The sequence below is a fragment of the Apium graveolens genome, unplaced genomic scaffold, assembly GCF_009905375.1.
Source record: "Apium graveolens cultivar Ventura unplaced genomic scaffold, ASM990537v1 ctg1122, whole genome shotgun sequence".
Lineage (NCBI taxonomy): Eukaryota > Viridiplantae > Streptophyta > Magnoliopsida > Apiales > Apiaceae > Apium > Apium graveolens.
The window spans coordinates 42,614-54,327 of NW_027417105.1; the positions used below are offsets into that span (position 1 = coordinate 42,614).

General features: G+C 32.0%; 1 protein-coding gene across 1 annotated transcript; it reads left to right on the forward strand.

The window, feature by feature from the left end:
- Positions 1-9,623: 9,623 nt before the first annotated feature.
- LOC141699712 (uncharacterized) lies at positions 9,624-11,438 on the forward strand. Its single transcript, XM_074503564.1, has 3 exons — positions 9,624-9,735; positions 9,895-10,502; positions 10,965-11,438. Exons 1-3 carry the CDS (start codon positions 9,624-9,626, stop codon positions 11,436-11,438), a joined length of 1,194 nt encoding a protein of 397 aa, XP_074359665.1.
- Positions 11,439-11,714: the final 276 nt, after the last annotated feature.

The window sequence follows — 11,714 nt, forward strand, 5'->3', positions numbered from 1 at the left end:
CGCGTCCTAATAAACCTATTGGCCCTCTATACCTTTGTTTGGGACAGCTTAAACATGTCTTAAATTAGGAGATACAGGACGCGCCCAATAGGGAGGACGCGTCCAACATGATTATAATCGTGGAATGTTAATCGACTGTTAACAATTTGGGGGAAATATGATGGAATCCTAGAAATATGTAATTGGAAGGTCAGGGAAGCTAAACGTGTTATATTTACCTATACATACATATATACATACAAATGAACATGAAGGACAATTGATATGGACAAAAAGCATATGAACGGTTTCTTGCTCATTAAAATCAATGTATTTGGCCAAATAAAGAAATAGGAGGAGATTTATGTACCTTTTGAGTTCAGGAGTGGATTGAGCTAAAGAAGTAGGGAAATGGTTGGATAAATCCCCGGAACTTAGACCTCGAAACTCCTGCTTGAAAAGGCCGCAATGGCGGTTGTGCGAGAGAGAAAAAGAATGGTGTTGGTGGTATGGTGCAATTAGGGTATTTATAGAAGAAGGACGACTCTAAGGACGACAGCTGTACACCACATGCGGAAGTTGAAAGTGAGACGCGTCTTCCTGTCATGACGCGTCCACATATTTTGAGCCAAATTTCGCTTGGAAAGAAATTCCAATTTTGTTTTTAACTACAAATGGAATTTGGGGGGTAGTTGTTATACCCAAAATTTGGCATTGGATTGACTCGGGTCAAATGCGGGCTAATTACAGTCAAATTCAGTATTGTGTTGTGAAAGTAAGGACGTCCAAGCTTACAGGACGCGCCTACTTGGGAAGGGATATGTTATGAGGCGAGAAGAGTGCATGGTCAAGGAAGGACGCGCCCATGCTTTATGGACGCGTCAATATTTATGAAAGTGCTTGGCAGATGAAATCTAATGGTGATGGGTGCTTTAGGGCGCGCCTACTTTAGCAAGGATGCGTCATTGAAAGTGAAATGTTGTGCACGATGGTTAGAGGGTACGGTGCAAGTCTAATAAGGTTAAGGACGCGCCCTATATTTTAGGACGTGTCCTGTGACTTTACATGTTATAAGAAATGATTAAAGCAGAGTTGGATTTATGGAGGTTAGGACGCGCCCACTTGGTTAGGACGCGTCCTGTGTCTGATCTATATACTTTTGATGTTGAATTCAGGACAAAGCTTGCATGGAGAGGAGCAATGGAGGATTATTTTTGCTAATGTATTTGTTGCAGGTACTCTCTGAAGGATTCCCTCCTTGAGACGGTCAAGGAGGGGGATGTACGTGAAAAGCTTGAAGGCCTCCAGGGGTGTGCCTGATGATTGAAGGCCTCCTCCTGTATTCAACGGGTGTCCTCGTTGGGGATGTGGGGTTTAACTTTGGTGTGTGCTTTGGGAGCTCTGTTCTTGTATTCAACGGGTGTCCTCGTTGGAGAACTTTGTAGTCATCCTGCACTTTGCACCCAAGAGCTTGGGATCACCTGTCCTGCTATCTGGTGGGTTATCCTCATTCGGGGGACAGGGACGCGTCTGGCACTTGGGGTGAACCGTGGCTATACCTGCGTTCATAAATCAAGGGAGATAGCTGTAGCGGAGTGGTATCCTTGCGTAGGGAGATGCACTATCCGTGAAGTCCTACGATTGCGGACGAGCCTTGGGCCTTTGCGGTTGGGCCTCATAGTTGGACATTCCTAAAGCTAGCAGAAGATGGATATCGGGTGGGCTTCTATTGGGCTTAGGAGTAAGAAGTCTCAATGCATTAGACTTCTTGTTCTACGAGAACTACGTCAGGCTTGATCCCTATATAAAGGGTACGTAGGCACATTGAAAGGGTAAGAAGTTGAGAGCCGATAAGAGAGCCACCACTTACTCTGAATAACCTCAGCCTAAAACAACCATAAACCACCACACACCGCTTAAGTTTCCGGTAAAGAACCACCGTCACAGATCTTAGATCCGGCGAGAAACCTCAATCTTTGTTGTTACCAGATTCCTCCGTCAACAATTATCTAAATTAAAGACGACACAAATAGTGAAATAGTTATACTAATTTCAAATTTACTTTATAAATAAATTTATTTCAAATTTGTCACAAAAAAAAATTGAGGGACTTGCACTCGATTTGGATTTGGAAAAGTGTCATGAGCCTCAACTTCATTCACCTTAATGAGTGGTAAATCCTCATTAGGCCCAATGAGGATTACTAGCCCATCACCTACAAATGCAAAACAAAACAAATTATATTAAATCATTTTGACCCATGTATCTTTAACTAAATTAAAACAACACATTAAATTAAAATTAATTTTTTAATTAAACTATTTTAATTATGACAAAAAAATAAAAATATAAAGTATAGTGCATACAATGAGAAGAATGTGTAGTCCAAGTACATTTTGATTAGGCCAAACATTGCCTTGAAAATTGTACATTATCGGTCAACATTGTGGATTTGAACATTGAAAAAATCGTTGGATCAGGTCCACGTACATTTTGGTTACCTGCTTCAAAAATAGTACATTATCAGGATGGACAACATTGTGAATTTGATCATTCACCCAATCGAATTGATGGTTTGAAGGCAGTTTTAGATTATCTAAATTAAAACAGACACAATTAGTAAATTAGTTATACTAATTTTCAATTTATTTTTTAACTAAAATAATTTCAAATTTGTCACAAACCAATGAATTACACAAAAAATTGATCATTCAAATTTATGACAAATTTTTTTTTAGGATGGGCACCATTGTGGATTTGATCATTCAAAAAATCATTCACCGAATCAAACTAATTGTATGAATGCAGTTGTAGATTATCTAAGTAAAAACCAACACAATTAGTATATTATTTATACTAATTTTAAATTATTTTTACCTAAACTAATTTCAAATTTGTCACAACAAAATGAATTACACAAAAAATTGTGCATATAAAAATAAGGGATTTCCACTAGATTTGGATTTGAAAAAGGGTAATGAGCCTCCTTGTTCATCAGCTAAACATGTAAACAAATAAATTATAATAAATCGTTTAGACACATGTATATTTAAATAAATTAAAATAACAAATTAAATTAAAATTAATTTTTTATTTAAACTAATTTTAAATTTCTGACAAAAGTAAAAATTATAATTATTATTCATACAATGAAAAGGAATGTGTAGTGGATCAGCGACTACATATATTAAATTAAAATTAAATTTTTATTTAAAATAATTTTAAATTTCTCACAATAATAAAAATTATAATTATTATTCATACAGTGAAAAAGGAATGTGTAGTGGATCAGCCTCAAGATGAGGTACATTTTGGTTAGGCCCACCATTGGCTTGAAATCCCGGATGGGCAATATTATGGATTTGATCATTTAAAAAATTATTTACGCAATCAAATCAATTGTATGAAGGCAGTTGTAGATTATCTAAATAAAAATAAACACAATTAGTAAATTAGTTATATTAATTTTAAATTATTTTTTTAACTAGACTAATTTCAAATTTGTCACAAAAAATGAAGGACATAAAAATTATGTATACCAAAATAAGGGACTTGCAGTGGATTTGGATTTGGAACCCGAGCATAAACTTCATTCAAAATAAAACAAATTATATTCAATAATTTTAAGCCATGTATCTTTAACTAAATTAAAACAACACATTTAATTAGATTTACCTGTTTAATTAAATTAATTTTGAATTTCTTACAAAAAATAAAAATATAAATTATAATGCATATAATGATGAGGAATGTGTTCTGGATGAGGTCGAGGTATATTTTGGTTAGGCCCCGCATTTAATTGAAAATCGAGTCCATTATCCAGATGGGCAACATTGTGGATTTGATTATTCAAAAAATAATTCACCCAATAAAATGGATTGTATGAAGATAGTTGTAAATTATCTAAATTAAAACATACACAATTAGTAAATTATATAGTTATACTAATTTTAAATTTACTTTTTTAACTAAACTAATTTCACAGTTGTCACAAAAAAATGAAATACACAAAAAAATTGTGTATATCAAATTTGTGAAACATGCACCACTGGATTTGGATGTGGAACAATCAGTGGTGCATGCTGATATGGCCAACCAGAATTATTGGCTCATTAGCTAAACAAACAAAACAAATTATATTAAACTATTTTGACCCATGTATCTTTAACTAAATTAAAGCAATACATTAAATTAAAATTAATTTTTTATTTAAACTAATTTTAAATTTCTGACAAAACAATTTTTAGGATGGGCAACATTGTGGATTTGATCATTCAAAAAATCAATCACCCAATCAAACTGATTGTACGAAGGCAGTTGTAGATTATCTAAATAAAAACCAACACAATTAGTATATTATTTATACTTATTTTAAATTATTTTTTTACCTAAACTAATTTCAAATTTGTCGCAACAAAATGAATTACATAAAAAATTGTGCATATAAAAATAAGGGATTTGGAGTGGATATGGATTTGGAAAAGGGTAATGAGCCTCCTTCTTCATCAGCAAAACAAGTAAACAAATAAATTATAATAAATCATTTTGACTCGTGTATCTTTAACTAAATTAAAACAACACATTAAATTAAAATTACTTTTTTATTTAAACTAATTTTAAATTTCTGACAAAAATAAAAATTATAATTATTATTCATACAATGAAAAGGAATGTGTAGTGGATCAGCCTCAGGGCAGGTACATTAAATTAAAATTAATTTTTTATTTAAACTAATTTTAAATTTCTAAAAAAAATAAAAATTAGTATTAGTATTCATACAATGAAAATGAATGTGTAATGGATAAGCTTCAGGACAAGGTATATTTTGGTTAGGCCCACCATTGGCTTGAAATCCAGTACATTATGAGGATGGGCAATATTGTGTATTTCATCATTTAAAAAATTATTTACCCAATTGTATGAAGACAGTTGTAGATTATCTAAATTAAAATAGACACAATTAGTAAATTTGTAATATTAATTTTAAATTATTTTTTTAACTAGACTAATTTCAAATTTGTCACAGAAAATGAAGGACATAAAAAATTATATTTACCAAAATAAGGGATTTGCACTGATTTGGATTTGGAACTCGCACATGAACTTCATTTACCTTTTTTTTTTGAAAGCAACTTCATTCACCTTAATCAGTGGTGCATGCTCATTCGGCCCAATAAAAAATTAATGGCTCATCATCTAAACAAGTAAACAAAACAACATATTTAATTAAAATTAACTGTTTAATTAAACTAATTTTAAATTTCTTACAAAAAATAAAAATATAAATTATAATGTATACAATGATGAGGAATGTGTAGTGGGTCAGCCTGAGGTCCAGGTAAATTTTGGTTAGGCCCTACATTTGATTGAAAATAATGTCCATTATCGAGATGTGCAACATTGTGGATTTCCATCATTCAAAATATAATTCATCCAATAAAATCCATTGTATGAAGGCAGTTGTAAATTATCTAAACTAAAACATAAGCAATTAGTAAATTATATAGTTGTCACAAAAAAATGAATTACACAAAAAAAATTGTGCATAACAAATTTGTGAAACATACACCACTGGATTTGGATGTGGAATAGGGTCATGAGCATGAACTTCATTTACCTTAATCAGTGATGCTGATGTAAATTTTTTTTTACATGGGCGCTAAGAGCAACCATGGCCGTCTCTATTCTACTTTTTTTAGTAGTGATTATACTTATTATAATTATTATATAAAAATTAACTATGTATAAAATTCTATTGAATTAAACAGGTTAAAATTGAATAGTATTTTTAAAGAAAAAATGAATAATAAGTTCAATATTACATGAATTTAGGAAAATTCACTTAAAAATGACTAAGATGAAGGTATATTTAGAAAAATATAATGTTTACTTAAAATAAAAAATTATAATTAGCTTACCTCGTTTGTTATTTATTTGAGGCAATTATGGAATATTTAATATTTAATATAATTTACAGTATTCATTTTAAGAAGATTTTTTTTATAAAATTATGTTATATATGTATATATGTATATATATAACTTTGATTTATAGCTTTCTATGTTCTTCCGTAATTTTCATGTCTTATTGTTTAGATTTTATATTTTTTTCTAGGTTTATCTTTTTTGTGCTCTTCCCATTATTTTTGATTTATTCATATTACTATATCTCACATACTTTGAATGTTATATTGAGTTTTTCAGTATATATATAAATATATAAATATTTTACTATATATATATTTTTATAAATATATTTATATATATAATATTTATAGGGGGTTGTTTAAATAGAAAAAATCTTAAAATTAAAACTAGAAACAACACTTTAAAACCTAACCCACTTCCAACATCACCTACACACAAGCTGGTTCTCTATCACATTCTTTACTCTCCATTATAACTAATCAACCACCACCTCCAATCTACCTCAACCCACCACCATGTATGATCTATCTCCACGTGCCATCATTATATATCACTAAATTCTTCGATTTCTACAATCAACTACCTTCAAACATTATTTATATTATATAAATAAATAGTTTGTATAAGTGGAAAATGATTAAGATGATCAAAGTTGGAAATACATAACAAGGGTGTTGGTGTTTGGGGTCTATTGAAGTGATTACTCTGAAATACAAGAAATTTTGTATTGACCAAATATAAAATTATTGAACAATCACCGATAACGACCATCAATTTCCAATAAAAATGAAATAGTTTACCTTCTAATTAAGACCCTGAAAAAATGAAAGAGTTTGATGGAAATTATGCTTTGCTGAAAAAATAAGAAATGTCCACATTTCGGTTTCCCTTAAATATGTCTGATGATGAACCTCTCTCCATTCATACTACAAGTAAACTAGTGTACATATTAAAATCTGTTTTCACACAAAAATTTATTTCTTTTAATTCTATTTTTATTTGTGGACCAATGTATAATAAATTATAGTGAAGTTTTGTTTTATGACAATAGAAATGTATTGATCATCGGTACACTTTTGATATAATAAGTTAGCTAGTATCATTATAAAGACCTTGCTCACATGTGTAGCATTTTTTTGTAATACACTTTTTGTTGTGCACACACCTCCCAGGGGAGGAAATTCAATCAATTTACTATAATTTGTAGTCAAGATATTGTTATTCGATTTTCTCAATGTAATGTTCATATTTTATTAGTTGTTAAGAGAAGCCCACTCTAGATGAGTATTGAGTCTATGTCGGCATTTGGCCCGTTCCCCAGAATCCAGACGTTTAAACGTTGTTCTCAGGAAAAAGGGTTCACGTGAAGGATCGGCAATAACTTTAATTGTTGACTTTGTGAATGTTGTTGAGAATACACGCACCTTGCAACCTAATGACCCAAAAAATCTTTTAGATGATATGGTGGAAATCCTTCATAAATTGGAATATAATGGGTTTGATGTCAATGTAGTATGTGAGCATGTAGTGCAATTGCTATCAATAAAGGACAAGCGGGAAGAACATAAAGCTAAGGCAAAGAAACCTACTGATCAGATCGAGGAAGCGGAAGAAAAAATTAAAGATTTGAATAATCGCATACATTTACTACAAGATTAGCTTACCTTGCTTTGTCAATTAAAGAGGAAAATAATTCAACTGTTGCTCATCTGAAATAAGACAGATAGAGAATGACTATCTCCGTATGACCGCATTATGCATGTTTTTCCTTTTTTGGGAATTCTCAATCATTCATAAATTATTTTTTTCATTATATTGGTTAGTTTCACAATAAAGTCAGTATGTGACACTAACCAATAAGATGAAAGAAATATATTATGAATTATTGAGAGTCCCCTAAAACAAAAATATGCATAATCCCCTCATACGGAGATAGTCCTTCTCTATCTGTCTTATTTCAGATGAGCGACAGTTGAATCTTTCTGCTCTTTAGTTTATAAAACCAAGGCAAGCTCTTCTTGTAGTAAACCTATGCGATTATTCAAATCATTGATTTTTTCTTCCTCTTCCTCAATCTGACTTATAGCTTCCTTTGCCTTAGTTTTAAGTTCATCCTGCTTGTCCTTTATTGATAGCAATTACGCTACACGATAACCTACTACATTGACTTGAAACCCATTATATTCCAATTCATGAAGGATTTCCACCATATCCTCTAAAAATTTTTTTGGGTCATCAGGTTGCAAGATGCATGTCTTCTCAATAACATTGACAAAGCCAACCATTAAATTTATTGTCGAACCTTCACGAGAACCCTCTTTTTCTGAGAACAAGGTTTGAAAGCATGGATTTTGGGGGAGGGCAAATGCCTACATAAACTCAATACTCTTTCAGAGTGGGCTTTTCTTAATAAATGGTAAAATATGATCATTATATTGAGAGGATCGGATAACAATATCTTGAATACAATTTGTAGTGCATTGATTAACTTTCCTCCCTCGTAAGGTGCCTACATTAGCAAAAAGTGTATTACAAAAAACAGCTACACATGTAAGCAAGGCCTTCAATATTACACTAGCTAACTTATTATATCAAAATTCTACCGAGGATCAATATATTGTGATGGTAAGAAAACAAAATATTGACTCAGTTTATTGTACATTGGTCCATAAATAAAAATTGAATGAAAAGTAATAACATTTCGTGTGAAAACGAATTTTAATATGTACACTAGCTTACTTGTAATCAGTGACGAGGCTAGTTGGGGTCATGCAGGGTCCTTTGACCCATTACACTAAAAATTTTATTATTAAATTTTATATATTAAAAGATAAATAATAAGGTTTTGTACTGTAACCCCAATAACTAAAGAGACCAGGTCATCTGTCACTAACCAATTGATCTGGTCATCTGTATTCTACTTTACCGCACAACTGCCCCAACAACACGATAAATCCTACAAGATGATAACATAAGTTACTATCCCCACAAAAATAAATAAGGCATCAGTGTTCACCATTCTCAATATTTATATTCTCTCTACTAGGTTTATTTAAGTTATAATATTTTATACTCATAAATTGTAACGTGTGTTTGCAGGAAAATGTTAAAATTTTCTGACAAAGTTAAAAGGCCATTGATTTTGGAAGGCAATAATGGGTCAAATGGAGAACCAGAATGTAAAATTAGCAAAGCTGGATTAAAAAAAAAGAAAGTTCAAAATGATATGGAGGTAAATTATGAGGATATAGTCCGGGACTCCGAAAATCTATTGAAGAACTTGATTCTCCAATTCGAGATGAGGTGAGAAGACCTTACATTCTTGTTGGACCTTGTCAACCATTAGCATAAAATTTTCCATCGACTATCATTTCAGGAAAAAATAGATGTTTCCAAAAGAGTTGGTTTGAAACATGTCATTGGTTGGAATATAGTGAGTCAAAAGATGCTGCATTTTGTTTTTTATGCAATCTATTTAGAGGAAACAAGGAATGAATAGTATTTGGTGTTGCAGTTTTTATGAAAAAAGGGTTTCGAAATTGGAAGAGGGCATTAAAAAGATTTAAAGACCATGTTGGAGAGTTAAGGAGTGCTGATCGTGACTGCGAAACACAATATTTTGCTTATATAGATCAAAGGCAAAGTATAGTACACAGTGTCTCAGATGCAAAAGGTAGATTGGACGGGCTTACAGAACTCGATTAACAGCAAGTGTCGATGTTGTCCGTTTACTTCTTAGAAGTGGTTAAGCTTTTCGCGGGAATGATGAGTCGGAACATTCATCCTATAATGGTAATTTCTTGGAAATTCTACATTGGTATAGTGAATGGTCTCCTGAAGTACAAAAATGTATGCCTAAAAAATGCTCCAAGAAATAATCAACTCACTTCCTCCGACATTCAGAAAGACATTGTTAGTGCTTGCACATAATAAACTATTAAAGTTATCATCCACGATATTTGAAATTGTGTGTTTTCTATATTGGTAGATGTTGCGTGTGATAGTTCAGTGAATGAACAAATGCCTTTTATTTTACGATATGTGGATATGTTCGGTGAGGTACTCGAATATTTTATTGGAGTGACACATGTTAGTGACACATCTACTATATCTCTGAAACTTGCCGTTGAGAATGTTTTGACAAAACATGGTCTATCAATTTCAAAAGTTAGAGGACAAGGATATGATGGAGCTTTAAATATGAGAGAAGAGCTTAATGGAATGAAGACACTCATTTTGAAGGAAATTCCCAGCGCAGGGTATGTTCATTATTTTTCTCACCAACTTCAACTAGTTGTGGTATCTGTTGCAAAAGAGATTCAATTCATGGGTCAATTTTTTGACTATGTTTCCATGATTGTTAATATGGTTGGTGCTTCTTGTAAGAGAAATGATGCTCTTAGACACAAACAACAGGATCACATTGTTCAAAATTTAGAAAAGTCTGAAAAAACAACTGGAACACGAATGTATCAGGAAATAAGTTTGGCTAGACCGGGTGAAACACGTTGGGGATCATATTATAAAACCATAATTCCTATATTGGCTATGTGGTCTACAGTATTGGAAGTTCTTGGAGATGTAGATAATGATGGTGTTTGTTAGAAATAATGTGGTACAGTTCTTGGCTTGGTTGACAAAATGGAGAGCTACAAATTCATATTTATAGCTCACTTGATGAGAGATATTTTGGGCTTAACCTTAGAGTTATCTTATTTTCTTCAACAGAAAAAACAGAATATTGTATCTTCCATTGGTTTGGTTGACACAACAAAAATACGATTACAAAAAATGAGAGATGATGGCTGAGATAATTTTTTGGAAGCTATTAAATTATTTTGCTTGAAATATAATATGTGCATCATCAATATGGAAGACCGTGTTCCTAGTCGCCTTCGAGCTCAAACTGCCCCAACTTACCACCATTATTTTTATGTTGACATTTTTTGTCAGTTATCATTTCTTTCACTCTTGTATGAGTATTTTTATATATATAGTGACTTATTAATGTGCATATCATGTCTTGATCCTAGAAATTCATTTGATAAATTTATTCAGTCAAGGTTACTTCACCTTGATGAACTATATCCAGACGATTTCTCTTCCTCAGATATGATGCAATTGAACGAGCAACTCAAGGTTTACATAATTGAAATGCGGCGAAAGAAACATTTTCCTAATCTCGATGGTATTGGAGTTCTCGCCAAAAAAATGGTTGAGTTAGATTTTCATCGTGCATTTCATTTGGTGTATCGACTAATGGAGTTGGCTTTGGTTCTACCGGTTGCAACGACTAGTGTTGACAGGACTTTTTTGGCTATGAAAATCATTAAAACCGATTTGCGTAATAAGATTGATGATGATTTTCTTAATGACTGCATGGTCTGCTATATTGAGAAAGAAATATTTCTTCAAGCAGATAATGAAGTTATATTGGATCATTTTGAGAAGATAAAAACCCGTAGAAATTTGTTGCCAGAAAAAAAAATAGTGGCTCTTTTTATGAACATTGTAAAATTTAATTTCTATTAAATACTACTAGAATTTTTTTTAGTTATAATTATATTGTGCCCCCAATTTAATATAATCCTTGCTTCGTCACTGCTTGTAGTATGAGAAGCAGTCTTTATAGCTTTAAACAGTATGGAGAGAGGTCGTGGTGGGACATATTTAAGGGAAACCAAAATGCGGACATTTCTTACTCTTCTAGCGAAGCATCATTTCCATCAAACTCTCTTATTTTTATAGCACCACGGTCTTAATTAGGAGGTAGACGAATAGTTTTAATTTAAATAAAAACTAAACAAA